Source organism: Catharus ustulatus, chromosome 21, assembly GCF_009819885.2.
Source record: "Catharus ustulatus isolate bCatUst1 chromosome 21, bCatUst1.pri.v2, whole genome shotgun sequence".
In the NCBI taxonomy this organism is placed as follows: Eukaryota; Metazoa; Chordata; class Aves; order Passeriformes; family Turdidae; genus Catharus; species Catharus ustulatus.
In genome coordinates, this window is record NC_046241.1 from 562,013 (window position 1) to 577,287 (window position 15,275).

General features: G+C 46.0%; 1 protein-coding gene across 6 annotated transcripts in view; it reads right to left on the reverse strand.

Annotated features, from left to right (window-relative positions):
* EXD3 (exonuclease 3'-5' domain containing 3) overlaps positions 1–15,275 on the reverse strand; it is a 256,655-nt gene that overhangs the window by 155,811 nt on the left and 85,569 nt on the right. For all 6 annotated transcript variants that reach the window (XM_033077471.1, XM_033077473.1, XM_033077472.1 and 3 more), the window contains 4 exons: positions 7,922–7,975; positions 7,353–7,492; positions 6,358–6,458; positions 628–701 (listed from right to left, as the gene is read on the reverse strand). In XM_033077471.1, coding sequence (XP_032933362.1) covers positions 628–701; positions 6,358–6,458; positions 7,353–7,492; positions 7,922–7,975 — 369 coding nt within the window. The remainder of the gene's footprint in view (positions 1–627; positions 702–6,357; positions 6,459–7,352; positions 7,493–7,921; positions 7,976–15,275) is intronic.

A 15,275-nucleotide genomic window follows, 5' to 3' on the forward strand; every position in this document is an offset into this window, starting at 1 on the left:
AAAGGTACAAGAGCAAACAGGGAGCAAGAGCCTCAAAGAAAACAGCTTTGAGATAGCCAAGCATGTAATTTAAATATTAGTGAGATAAAGGAGCCATTTAACCAGAGCTCAGACACAGCTGTGAATGGTAAACAGAGAGCACCAAAGAGCTCTCAGAAGAGGCTGTGTCCAGAAACAGCTGCCAAATGTACCTTAATGGAAGTAACTGGCCAGCTTGGATACTTTAAATCAAGCAAATTCTCCAAAACAAAGGAAGTGGAATGCCAGAGAGAGCAGAACACCAGATCACGAATCCATCCCCTCTGCTAAACAAATACACCTGGAGAAATGCTCTCTGCTCTCTCTGTGGATGACCAAGCTCCCTACAGTGATGTCATCCAATATTAAAGCTCTGAGATGCAGGAGGCTGAAGTGCTCCATCCTCCCCAGCTCCTCTGGCAGTGGGTTTGGCAGGCAGCAAAGACAGATCAGAGCCTTCCCTGAAGGACTGGGAGGGCTTGGGAGCAGAACTTAAAAAAAAACCAACTTGATCATAAACTATTGGCGTGTTTTGATTATCTTAATTAATTTATTAAAAATGTAAATGTAACAAAAATCTTTATTCCACACACACAACACAGCACATACCTCAACAAATCTCTTATAGAAGAGGTAATTCAGGGTTCTCAAGTGCCGCTGATTTATAACATTAGGGCAAAGAGCTGAAAGAAGGAAAAAGACATTTAAGTATACAGCATTTCCTGGAAGTTTTACTGTCTAGACGTTACACTTTTCCTTCCCCAGTGTCAGACTGGGTTTGTGGAAGGCAGGATGCCCTCACACTTGGAACAGTGAGGGACAGAGTCACACACTGTCAGCTTATCTCAACTATAAACTGTTATTTACACTTTCATCCGTGATTAGCAATGCTAATTCTCGGGTCTGATATCTCTGCTTCCACCACCCCTGAGCGATAAGATCCACTCCCTGGTTCAATACACTCGACAGTCAACGACTTTACACCTTTAATTAGGCAGCATCCTCACATGGGCACCGCCTCAGTCTCTAGAGGTTGCATTCTTTCGGGTTTAATTGGACCTGTGTTGATAACTCATTGAAGCAGTTGTGAACAGCTCACTCAGGATATAAACTTGTGGCTGAAGTTTATCCGATAAAACACAGATCCATGAAAGAGGCTCCATATCCATACAAAGAGGGTGGGGAATGCTGTTTTGCTGAGCTAGCAAGCCACAGTTGTTATTTTTATTACTGTCACCTTCATTAGATATGGCTCATTGCAACTGCAAAACCCAAGATCTTCACACAGCACCTTGTTTTGAAATCCAGTGCAAGGAGAGATAAAGGCTGGAGATAAAACACATGAAGCAGCATTAGCACAGGTATCTGTCAGTTCCTGCTGGATGCCTGGCTGCCTGTACAAGGGAAAGGCTTTACCAAAGCCTTCCTTGGGCTTTCAATGGGGCTAAAACTGGGAACCAGAGGGAGCAGGGCCAGCAGTCAAAGAGAACAGGATTGTGAAATTCTCTGTAGCCTCCCTTGAATTAGCACCCACAGGGAGAAACTGATTCCTCATCCCTTTGTGTGCTCCACACAGGGCATGCCCAAGGATTAAACCCCAGGAGAACAAAGAGTGATCTCTGGATACCAGAGCCTGGGATCAGAGGGGGGTAGATTGGAGTCCCACTGGTCACAGCAGCTCTTCAGAGTCCCTTGAAGCATCACCTCAGAATGCGAACGTTTCCATCTCAAATAGAAATGGTTAAAGCTATTATTTGTAAGTCCATCTTCCACAGTATGAAAACAAATCCTTCCCCTCAAAGCATCTGAGGAAATTACTGCAATTATCATGCAGGATATTGCACCTGTAAATATGGTGATCTTTCCTCTTGATATTGTCCCATTATCTGGAGGAATAATCATCAGCTCATGAAAGGAACAACACTCTCTGAAGGATGTAAGATCAATGTAAAAATTAGTAACACCACCACCTAACTTAAACTTTTCAAAGCTCTTCAGAAAGAACCATGGGATGACCCCTCCAGGCCACCCAATGAACAGCTTTTTCTTTGAGCTTCTAGAGAAAATATCCAAAGCACAAGCCCTGGCAGAACTGGGAGAGTTGAATGCTTGGCTTCTGTGTGGAAAAGAGAGGAACGCGGATGGACTGGAAACATGTTTGAAGGCACTGGTGACATATTTTATTCTGATGGAGCAAAGGAACTGAGTTTGAATCTGGGTTTCTATATTTTATTGCAAAAAACAAACAAACAAACAAACAAACAAACAAACAAACCAACAGAGAGGGATGAATCTGAGAAGGATCTGGGGGTGCTGTGGGTGAGAGCTTGACCTGCCCCAGCCCTGAATCCCCCTGCCCTGATCTGATCCCCAGTGTGGGCAGCAGGGGAGGGGGAGATTCTGCCCCTCTGCCCCTGTGCTCAGGTGAAACCCCACCTGCAGAGCTGAGCTAGCAACTGGGGCCCAGCTCCTGTTGGAATGGATCCCAAGAAGGTCATGGAGCTGCTCCAAGGGCTCAAGTCCCTCTGCTCTGGAGCCAGGCTGGGACAGCTGGGGCTGCTTACCTGGAGAAGAGAAGGATCCAGGGAGAGCTCAGAGCCTAAAGCGGCTCCAGGAGAGCTGGAGAGGGACTGAGGACAAGGGATGGAGGGACAGGACACAGGGAATGGCTTCCACTGCCAGAGGGCAGGGATGGATGGGATATTGGGAAGGAATTGTTCCCTGGCAGGGTGGGCAGGGCTGGCACAGGGTGCCCAGAGCAGCTGTGGCTGCCCCTGGATCCCTGGCAGTGCCCAAGGCCAGGCTGGACATTGGGGCTGGAGCAACCTGGGACAGTGGGAGGGGTCCCTGCCCATGGCAGGGGTGGCACTGGATGGACTTTAATGTCTTATCCAACCAAACCAGTCTGGTTTGAGCAAAGGGTAACTTGTAGAGAGACAATAGAATGGAGAGCTGTGCTGGTATTTCACACCTGAGTAAAAACACTCTGGAGGAAAATCACCATGGAAATCAGGGGGGGAAAGGGAATAACCTCTGGTCTCTCTCCAAAGGCATTCCTGTAAAGTTGTACAAGTCATTCCCTTATTTCTAACAGAGCATCTTCTGCCTGGTGAGGGCTCCCAGGCCCCAGCTGGGGCTCACACTGGGGACTGCCTGGACATGGGCTGGCAGGTCCTTGAGCCCTGAGGACATGTGGCCAGCTGTGGCTCACCTGTGCAGATGTGGCCGTGCAGAGCCAGCTGTGGCTCACCTGTGCAGATGTGGCCGTGCAGAGCCAGCTGTGGCTCACCTGTGCAGATGTGGCCGTGCACAGCCCTCTCCTGCCCTCTGCTGCCCCGCAGCGCGGCACTCCCGGCAGCGCGGCCACACGGACGGAAACCCCACGTTAACCCAAACGGACAACTGGGTGCTCAGGCGAGGAAAGCATTCCTCCTGGTTCATGTTGAAAAACCTCTGGAAGCCCATGGCAAACACTGGCTCACACCGCTCAGAAGCGGAGGTGCTCGTCTGTCACTGCCCCAGCACAGCCCCAGCAGTACCAGGGCTCTCAGGCACCCCTCCCTCCCCTCTGTCCCTCCACTCGGATCTCCCTCAGTGGCACGGAGGCACTAAGCCCAAGAGATGAGGCTGTTGCACTTCTCCGAGCAGCATCCTTTCTACCTCAGACTCGGGAATTGTCAATGAAAAACATCACTAAGCTCCCTCTGTGTGCTGGCTGTGCTAAACCACAACAGAGAACAGACTCAACCATGCCAATCCTGGGAAAGGGGCTGTTCTCTCACCTCTGAGATCTGTTTTGACTGAAACTTCCATTTGTAAAGTCGATCTCACAGGGTCTCCAAAGGCTATTAAGTAATTAGCTTGGAAAAGCTACAGGCTCGTTAAGCCAGAGTACACTGACCGAGGTGTGAGGAAAGACTCAATAAACCTCAGTTTCCTCAATCATACACCACTTCTGCCCAGCTTCTTCCTTCCCCAATAAGGGTAATTAAATGAAATCGACACACAGTTTATTGGGACACCTTTGGGACTTGGCAGAAAATCTCCCACTTCCCATGCCTTGTTTGGGAGTTAACAGGAATACTGAAATACAGCTCTGATAAAGAACAGGAGGACTAATCTAAGAGGATGGGTTTATTTTGTTTTTCCCTGAGGTGTGAGATCTCTTTCTTCAATTGGGCCACCTCCTATCTGGCTCTGAAATTTAGGGCTGGCAGTTCCCAGGAGTCTTCTCAGTTGCTGACGGACACCTCAGCTGTGCTTGGCAGCCAATGTGATTTACTGTGAGAGGGTAAGAGTGATCTCAGGCAGTGAAATCTCCAAGTTGATTTGGAACTGCAAGAACTGAGTCACACACAAGTTTGCCTTCTCATACCCAGAAACCCCATCCTCCTGCAGCCCTTCTCACCAAAGCCACTTCCCCCGTGCTGCTGCTCTCAGGCTCTCACAGTGAGCGGGAGTCACAGGGAGAAGGAGACCAAAAGCAGCTGCAGCACCAGATGAGCCCAGGTGAGGTGACAAGAAGTATGAGCTCTGCCTCACCACCAGCATTTGGGGGAGCTGCTCAGAACAAGAGAAATGACAGTTTCTTTTATCTGTATGTTTTGCCCAGCCTGCTTACTTTTGTGTACTTTTCCCTCCCAGTCAGACTTGCTTTCACTAAAGAATGGAGAAAGAACACCCAGAAATTCAGCGAAAGGGAGGGGAGAGATGGGAAGACAAAGAAAGCCACATTACTCCAGCTGCCAGCATTTCCCAATTCAGTTCCAGCACGCCCAGCACTAAGGCAGCAATTCCTCTGCAGGTATTCATCCCCTTCCAAAGCACTTCAAAGGAGACTGACAGCCACAGTTTAGCAATTTGTGAATTCCTGCTTGTAATTACACATGGTATGATGTGAAGAATAAACACCTACTGTCCTGTATGGGACTGTGGAAGTCACCCAGCACTGCCTTCAGCTGAAGTCCAAAGCAGGTGCCCACATCCCCTCGTGACACCAGCAGAGGTGGGCAGCCTTCTTAAACAAGGACTTGCCCTGCATTGCAGACACTGCAGTTTGCATGGACATTTGTCTGGAAGGAATGGGATTTGTATTTACTCCAAGGAAGCTCCTCAGCAGTGAATGGCTGTGGAGGACCAGCAAGATCTGGCCATTATTATCAGCAGCTACAACATCTGGAAGGCATCACCAGGTCGAAGCACGCTGCATCCAACGGAGTGCACCTGAGCCCAACACGAGCTCCTCTCTGACATTTTTCTTTCATTATTATTTCTCAGGATTTTGCATGTGAACAGTTACATCATTTCACCTCTACCATTTTATCATGCCCTTGGTGGAGCTTTCATAAGAAAAGGGGGAAAACTCTTTTCTCTTTACAGATCATCAAGGACAACATGGGTGACTGAATGCTCAACATTGCCAAGGAGGGAAAACTACTGAAAACTAATGAACTCCTGGGAAGCTTTTAATTTCTAAATAAATCATTCCCATATGTCTCAGCTTTCACATGAAGGTGCTGGGTTTAATTATATCCACTTCTCCTCCAGTGAGGGTTTGAAAGGTTTATGTTGCTAATTTTTGAATGCCAGTCTGAAGATGGGAAGATTAATGGTGTTGCTGACAGGTGTAACAAGCCCACAATTTGTGATTAGAAAACCCTTTTCAGTCCAAGAAAAGAGAACTGCATACCTTGGGTTGATGATGGAAACCTCTGCAGGGTAAAAGCTAACAGTGCACCTACAAGGGTCTGGTGCAAGGCCCCAAAGAGAAGGAAAAATCACCAGTCCCCACTAAAAACCAAAGCAAAGCAGATTTTGTTAGAGAGCTGCTGGTGAATCTGCTGGTGAAGTGATGGAAAATGTGCTACTTCTCTTGCAAGGCTGCCAGAGCCTTAAAATTCCCCCCACCAACCTTAGTTTATGGAAAGAATACAAAGGGCTGTGAGGCTCCTGCTTCTCAAGGGTTATCTCCTCCCAGCTGACACACCCGTAGCTCAAGAAAACAGATCTCCAGTGAATAATGACTTGCCTCTTATGTGAGAGAAATGGAGTCATAACTCAGAGCTGATCATGGTGTGTTTACCTAGAGCCATGCTGAGGTCAGGATTTATTTCAGATCATGACAGAAGCAGTCTATTAGTCACCAGCACTTAATTCTTTGACAGCACAAAGTAATAATTCCCATAACTTACTAACTTTGTTTTTCAATATCATTAATTAAACCCTGAAATTCCTCAGGATAAATGACAGCAGAGATTCCCTGATGAACATGGAAGAAGACAAATTGACTTTTTTCTTTATTACTGAGATAACTCCACAATATGTTGCAATATCCCCTACCTGGATCAACATTGAATCTCTCCAGGAGCCTGAAGACCAGCTTGCTGAGCACTCTGCGGTTAAATTTTTCGGGTTTGTACCTGGAAAGGCCTTGATATGGTCTGTAACAACATCAGAAAGACACATCTGTGGCATCACCTAAAGGATGTTTCCCAAACAGCAGACATTTAAGAGCAGAGGAATTGGGGTTTGCGGGATGTTGATAAGGACAGGCCCCTGCCTTTCCCAAGGTGCAGTGAAAAGCCAACAGCACAACTACACAAATTTCAGTCAACCACTTGAAGCAAGTCCAGAGGTTCATTTTAAAGAAAGTGAGCAACTCCTTTTCATCTCTTTTTCAGAACTGAAAGCAACTATTGCAGCTACACTGTGACTCTGACTGTGCTGCTGGCTCTGAGTGACAGGAGTTATTCAAGTGAGAGGCAATTCAGAAGTGAAAAGATGCATCATGAGCTGATGAGTACAGGAAGGTTAACCACTTGCATCTCTTGTTTTTCTGCCACATCATCACAGTGTTCTCTTCCTGCCAAACCTGTACAACTGATACTGAAAGTCACCCTTGTCTGCAGCAAAGCACGAGAGGCCGATTGTTCCAACCTCCATGGGAAGCTTTGATACTGCTCTCCTGCTGGGATGTCCTGCACAGGTTTCATCCTGGCAGGAATGGAGCATCTGTCAATAGTAAGGATTCCTCTGTCCTTCAGCTATACCATTGAAGAAGGCTCTGGAACAGCCACAGAATTTTTCTTTTTTTAGACAAAAAGTCAATATATTGCACTCCTTTACCCTGGGACACAATCACAGCCAGCCAGCCAGGGGGACAGACACATTGTGCTCTGATCCCAGTACATCCAGGGACAGACACACTGTGCTTTGACTACAGCCAGCCAGCCAGGGGACAGACACACTGCTCTGATCCCAGTACATCCAGGGACAGCCACGCAGTGCTCTAGCAGCCCCTTGGCCCAGCTGTTCAGAAAGACAAGTATTTATACCTTGTGATGTCTCTGATATTGAAGCTGGGGTCACACCACTTGTCCAGGGTCTGCAAGAGCTTCCTCTGGAGCTCAGGATATTCTGCTACATAATCTTCCACCAAGTTAGCTTTATCCTGGAGCAGTAGTGGGGTACACATCTAGGAGAAGGAATTACATTAAAGCACCGTGCCCTGTCTTTGATCCCCATGGAACATGCGTGAGTCTCAACCCTGCCCAAGCCACCAGTGCTACCTACAGGAGTGCTGTGACATTTGTAACACAAATATGAGCAAAGCTTCAGTGCAGCAAAGTACTGATCTCTGCCTCAGTGATGAGCACAGCCAGAATTTGTTATAGCAGTGTCTGCAGCTGGAAAAACTGGGTAAGAGGTGTAATGAGGGCTATCAAAGCAATCTGTGCCTAACCTTGATGTAAAGGTGCATCAACAACACAACAGGGACAGGGACTTCTTGGGAATGGAGTAAAGCCTCAGGTGAAAGGCTGCAGGACTTGGAGGGCCCTCATGGATCTCCTGCTAAAAAAAAATGGATCTGATGGCAGAGAAGCCTCCAGAGGAAATGACTCACCTTCTCTACATCTTGATCTGGCTGTAATTTCAGCTTAATACTCAGTGTGGCTGCCTAGAAAACATGAAAAAGTTGTGTATTTAGAAAAATCCTACAGAGATAAATGGGCATCATTCCAAAGTGAAGTAAAAATGCTGTTATACACATTTTTAATGTGTTAATTATTTCTGTTACATTGTCAAGCACAAATCCTGCAAACATTTGGCCACATTCATTCCACAAATGTACAAGAACACTCCTGGTAGAGCTGCATATCCTGAATAGCAACAGCCCCTGGAGCAAAAATTAAAGATCAAGTTGTTGGGAAGAAAGCAATTGAAGCACTGGCACAAAAACAGCTGGGATGGATATTTCCTATCAACGTCATAGCAAAAACAACTGACCCACCATACCTTTCTGAGCAAACTCTATCAGTCTCACTCTACTTTTGAAGTTTTGTAAAACAGTTGCATTTTCTGAAAGCAACTCAAGATTTTAAACACCCTGAAATCAAAAGGTAACAATTTCTCTAATTCCTGAGTCACTCCGCACCCCCAAAAGTGCCAGGGTCACCACAGGCAGTGAGATGGGAAGAATTGTATTTTCATGGGATCTCCAAATCATGATCTTTTGGAACCTGCTGGGATGAAGTGCAGGAACTCAAGCTCAGAAGAGCTGACTGCCTGTCCCATCCCAGCTGGGGACCACGGGAATGGATGAAGTTCTAACTGTGCACTGCTTGGGAAGCACAGGCACAGATTAGTATTTACAGGAGGTAAGAGTGTCTCATTTCTTTTGTGTGTGAGAACACTTGGATCCCAAACACAGAATAAGCACTTAATGGGCAGCTTTAATATAGTGTCTTGTGCCAGTAACTGGGGCAATTAGGGCAAGGAGTCTTGGAGCACCTCTGTGTGTTAGTGCTGAGCTGGGAGCCAGGAATGAGGAGGTTGGACATGGAGTATCCTTCCAATACCTCTGTCAAGTTCAGGCTGCATTTTCCCAAAGGAAGTAGTGCTGGTAAGACGTCTGTGACCCTGCCAGAGCTTGTGTGCAGCACTGACCAGTGATGGGATGGAATCCACTGAGCTCACAAACACCTGTTATTCAGATGAGGATAAAACCAGTGTGACAGGCCTTGGAAAAGCTCTTCTCTTCCACAGGTTTCCTTGCTCTTGGTGATTGATTTTGATTTGAGAGAAAGACCAGGAAAATGACACATTTGTCGAAATGGATGGACATTAGAGTTGTGCTATTTGTTGAAATATAGAATTGTAAAATGGTTTGGATTGGAAGGGGCCTTTAAAAACCACTTAGTTGCAATCCCCTTTCAGTAAGCAGGGACATCTTCAGCTGGATCAGGTTGCTCAGAGCTGCTGTCCAGCCTGACTTGGAATGTTTCCAGGTATAGAGCAGCCACAGCTTCTCTAGGCAGCCTGTGCCAGGGCCTCACCACACTCACTGTAAAAAAATCCCTTATATCTAAGCTAAATCTCCCCTCTATTAGTTTAAAAGCATCACCTCTTTTGCTACCATTCCAGGCCCTGCTAAAACGTTTGCCCCCATCTTCTTGATAGACCCCATAACACATAAACAAAATGCAGTACCAAATGTGCATTTCCCCAGGGAAAGAGAACCCCCACCATTACATGTCACCTGCATGAAACTTTTCTGGAAAAAAAACCAGAATAACCCAAGTGGGAGCAGGCATATGCCTTGAAATCCCATTTCCTGTGATCACTCATGTGCCACCTGAATTCACCCCACCACTGGCAGCACATGTCCTTCAGAGCCACAAAAGCACCACAGACACCTCACAGCTCATCCCTGCTCACAGCAGCAGCAGTGGATTATGTTCCTTTCTGGAGAATTTGTGCCTGTATTTCATCCACTGCATCACAGACTGAGTGTGCAAAAGCAGAGAACCAATACACGCCATAAAGTTCATCTGTTCAATCCTACTGCCCCACTTGGACGTGGGGAAACATCATTTTTTCTGTTTGTTTTGGTTTGGGTTTGGGGAAGTTTGGGTGTTTTTGTTCTTTTTTTTAAACACTGCTTCATTGGCACTCCAGGCTCCATCTTCAAAAGAGAAATCAAAGAAAAACTTTAAGTGACAAAAAGAAGAATTACCATTAACACAGAGACTGAACAGAAGGACACAGGAGCATTGCTCAGCCCAGCTAAATCTCAGCCAAACCTCTCCCTTACTCCAGTGTTGGGGTTAGCTCCAATAAAAGTGCAGAGGATCATGGCTTAAGGCTGTGGGAAAACCCTTGCATTAGGGGTGAGTAAGAAGTCACCCCCAGGATACTCTATTTCCATATGTTGATCATTGCCAGAAAGTTCTCTGCTTCTCTTGTTATCATTGGTTCCTTTTTGCTGCAATAATTTTAATATTCCTAATTGGACCCACTCCCTAAACTCTTCCCTAATTCCTCCCCTCCTCCAAGTTTATAAATACCCCTGCCCTGCCCTAACACCTGCTTTTGTCCATTTGCCCTCGTGGATGGCACTATGTCCCTGTACCATCTTTCCAGGTTTGTTCAATACAAACTGTTCTGCTTGCTGTTTGTTATTTTCTACTATTAAAGTTTTTTAGTTCCTGAACAATTGGGTCAGATTTTCTTTCTGCATAAAGTCACCAAGTTCAGTGCAGCCACCGACCCTAACAGCCAGGCTACAATAGATCGGAGGCTACACTACAGGATTTATAACTATTCCACAAGTCAGAGGCAAAGAGCTGCTTCTTTCCTCTCATGTTATCAGCTTAACAACACAATGTTCAAGCTGAGCAATTATTCTCTAGTTGAAGGCTGCTATTTTTGGTGTGGACCTGAAAAAGGGGTTTGGGTCTCCAAAGTTTTGGCAGCTGGTTTTGTTTTCCTCCCAGCTCCTCAAGTTTGCTGAATTAAAAAAAAACCAACATTTTTTAAAAAAAGAAGAAAGCATTTGCAACTCTCAAGGCCTTCTTTCACCATTTGATCTCATTAGTACCTCCTATTGTAGCCTTAGTCTTAACTGCAACATCCAACAGCTCCCTAATGGCTTTTTAATGCTCAGATTAACCTAATTGCAGCAGTTATCTACATGGAAGAAGTTTATCTGCAGCTCTACTAACTGTACAGGTGATTTAATCAGATGAACATGTGTGGTGTCAGGTTGGGCTTTCCCTGGTTGGATATTCCACCCTGTCCCAAAGGGTGTAGAACAACAGATATCCAGAGTGTAGGGAGCCCCCCTTTCCTGCCCAGAGAGCTCCCCACAGCAGGCCTGCAGGACAGAGGAACTCCAATCATACAGACATTCATGGAATAGTCCTGGTTGGAGAAGACCTCTAAGAGCAACAAACCCAACCATCAACCCAGCACCACCACAGCATTCACTGCCAAACCATAGCCCCAGGTGCCACATCTACGGGTTTTTTTTAACATCTCCAGGGATGGTGACTCCATTGTTCTGGGCAGCCTGGCCTAGTACTTTACATAAGCTGGTTTTTAACAGCAATATAACATCTTCCAGTTCAAGTAGGTAATGGAGCAGACAGAGCAGTGGTGCTGCTGGCAGAGCGTCCCTGCAGCAGGGAATGCTCCTGGAGCAGGGCAGCTGCTTTGTCTATGACTTAATGATGCTACACATGGAGGGAGAAGCATGAGCTGGGCCCTGGAAACAGGCACCAGGCAGGCTCAGGGTGCAGCTCCAGGGGCTGGGCTGAGCTGGAGGCCAGCAGAGATAATATCAGCCTGTTTACAACGGGAATAGTAAGAGAAGAGATATGAGTAACTGTAATAAAGATGAAAGTGCTTGGCAGCTGTGTCTGTGGTCTCAACTCCGAGCTATTTTAAGATTTTGTTTTGTTGTTATCGTGTTTTTAATTGTTTCACTCCACAAACAAATTTTGTGTAAAACGACCCTATTTTTAACAGTCTGTTTACAGACGATAAGATCTCCAGCAAACCAACACCTCATTCGCAGGCTCATTTTGACTCAGAAAACCAACACTTAAATGAGGCCAAGCAAGCTGTAGCTGGGGTGAGAATCCCCCTCCCCACCCAGAGCTAGCATTCCCCATCTGCAGTGCTGGGCTGGAAGGCGAGTCAGGGAAGCTGGAATCTGGTAATCCCGTTCATCCAGCTGCAGATCCTTGGGCTGGATTAGCAGAGCTGCCCAAATCCTGAACAGCAAGATATCCCCCGACTTCACCAGCTGATCAGTAAGAGCCAAAACACGAGGCAGGATGCAGGAACATGGGCGAGCTCTAGAGAATGCTGAGACATTTGCACCTATCAGGGTCTACTCACCCCCTCAAACAGCAAAGAGAATATTATTGTCATGGCTGGTGGTACAAGGAGTCTTTGCACAAAAATATGTTTCATCCAGAGAGAGCTTTTAGCATAATCCAATAACAGCAATAATTATCATTATTGATGCACATAACAGTGTTCAACCTGTACTAACCCCCCACAGATGACAACAAACCTGGGGGAGTCTGGTCCCTCTCTTGCCTTGAGCCACCAAGCACACATGGGGAGGGATGTGATGAATGCAGTGCTTAGTGCAGAAGAAAGGCTGATGGCCATTGCCTCATCCAATTCCTGTTTAAGCTTCTGAGTCTCCTCATCCTTGGGAAGCTTTGGGCCATTCTTTGAGTTAATGATGGTGAATGCAAACATCCCATCTGGACATTTTGTAATAGTTTTATCTCCCAAGAATAAACCCCTAAAATACAGCAGAGGGTTCGTTGAGTCTGGGGCAGAATTCAAAGCTGGGCAACACTACATTGAATTCCACCTAACCCCATGTAGGTGCACTGACCAAGGGATGGGGAAAGTTTCCCAAACCTGACATGTTCAGGCCCAGCCACGAGCACCAGAACACTCCTGCAGTCACGCAAATGCAACCCACGAGCATGGGAAAGTGGGGAGTGCTCTGGAACAAGCACAGCCCAGACACCCTCACCAATACCTGCTCCTTTCAGCTTGTTTTGAATGCAGTTGGCTCTGTCTCATCGAAAAATGACTATTCTTTCCACATACAGTACGAGGTGCAGGAAGCCACACAAGATCTTATCTGCAAGGGCATGTGCACTTGGGTGGTGTCTGCACTGACAATTTCTGCAATTTTCCCACGGTGGGGTTCACAGCAGAGGAATTACCTCGTGCATGAGAACTGCTTGGAGTGCTGAGGCAGGACAGACACCAGTGGTTGCTGATGACTCTTGCTCTTGGCTCTGCTGCAAGCGAGCTGGGACAGCACAAATGCAGATATGTCTGCCTGAGTGCACTATTTCTGAACAACAGTGAGGGAATTTCTGAAAACCCAAAGAATAAATGAAACAACAGAAGGAGACTTTGCAGAGGAGGAACCAACATCAACTCCAAGAAAATCACAGTGATCAAAGCCTGGATAATGGCAGAAATAATTGAGTAAAAGGCACACCAGATCTTAATCACTGGGCACATCTGTTTTGTGTTTTGGAATCACCCATTTCAAACTTGAGGCTAATCAGCTTTGCTGAGCTCTCAGAGTGCATCACTGCACAGTGGATGACATCAGGTTCGATGGTTGATTGCTTCCTGCTCAAAGGGCACTTCATACACAGCTGGCTGTGGGAAGGTTTGCAGAAACCAGGGAAACATACTCCCATACTCCTCAGGTTCACATCAAGAGACCAGGAAAGAGTGAGACCATCAACAGCAGTGACAGGTTATTTATTCCCAGACAAAGAATTTGAGGTAGAGGGAGAGAAGTACAAGTCCAGGCTGGGAATATGCACAGGTGAGGGGAAAGGGAACTGAAGCCAAGCCTCTCTGATTTGTGTCCCTTAGGTCACTCAGGAGTTTTAGATGGGCTTTAACTGCTCGGCTCATTCTCTGAGCATTGCCCACCTCCACCAGACTCAGACTCTGCACAGCTGGATCTGCTGCACATCCCCAGGGCTGTCATATAGCCCAGAAATTCTGGCAGTAGGAGCAGAACTCTGCTGTCTCGTTTATGACTCCCAGCAAGTTCCTTCCCCAGAGTTCCCTGGCACAGCCCAGGGCAGAGGTGGCTCTGGAGGCTGGGAAGGGCAGCAGTGGCCCATGGCCCATGGGCTAGCTCCCTCTGCTCCAGACAGGCATCACTGGGCAGGCAATGTGCCACTGCAGCTGTCCTTTAGCAGCAGGGTACGTTCAGAAAAAAAAGGGGTGGATACTAAAACATCATCATCTTTACAGGAGAAACAACTGCTGTAACATTTTCCTTAGGCTTCTTAGTCACTATAGTTTTAATTTAAAAGAAAAAAGGAAATACAAATGCACACCCTTTAAAATATAGCAAGAGATGAACAAGCCTTTGTATAATTAAGGCGGTGAATGGAGATAAGAAGCAATATCAGAGATGTTTTCTCTGGCCTGACAACAGCTCAGAAAAAGCCAGAGTGAAGAAATCCAAAATCTGATTATCCATTAATGTGCTCAATCAATGCTAACACTGATCTCTACTGACAGATCTGCAAAGATACACTGTGTGTAGTCCAGCACCATGGATGAAGTATGTCTACAAACACCAACACCCCTGACTCTGTTCAGAACGTCCCTGCACTGAAACTGAAGGTCATGATGGAGATTGAAATGTCCATTTTTACACTTCTGAGTATTTGTGCTCCTTTAAGTTTAACTCTGGTCAATCACCCTTTCTATCACGTCTGTAGCAGTACTGCTGACAAAAACTTGCAATTCCGTGTCTACACAGCTTTTTCTCTGGGTACTCCAACATATTTTATGTCAAATTTTAACCTAACTCTACCAGATAATCCACATTATCTTAATTGAAAGAGCAAACATTAACCAAATTTAACATACAAGCCTTCATTATTTCTAGAAATTGATGGATAAAACATTAGAAGAAAAAAATATACTCTGCTTTTGAAAAGAGAGAAGTCTGAACAGGCAGTAACTGAAAATCCTGCTAAAAATAAAATACTACTGGCTTCATCCAATATTCTTGTTTAAGAACCAAAGTGATGAAGGGGAGAGAAACTCTGTGAATCACTGACACAGAGGCTGGAGTGGGAGGTCTCTCAGGCCCAGGAATATTTCTGGTTGTCAGAGGCTAAAAAGATTATTTATTGTTTCCTTCCTAAACCCAGCTCCACTGCCACCTGTTCAGAATTTACTATAAAGCTGTTAAACAAGATGAGAACTTTGATGCTGACTGTGAAAACAAGTTTCACTGTATCTGACCCGAGCAGCACTCACTGCTGATCCAGAAGCAAAGGAATTTGATTTTTTTCTTTAAGCACAGCTATCTTTTTACCTTTATAAGCTGTTTAAAAAATGTAAATAAAATAACTCAGTGGACAATAGAGGGCATTCATCCCCCAGAAAGACAG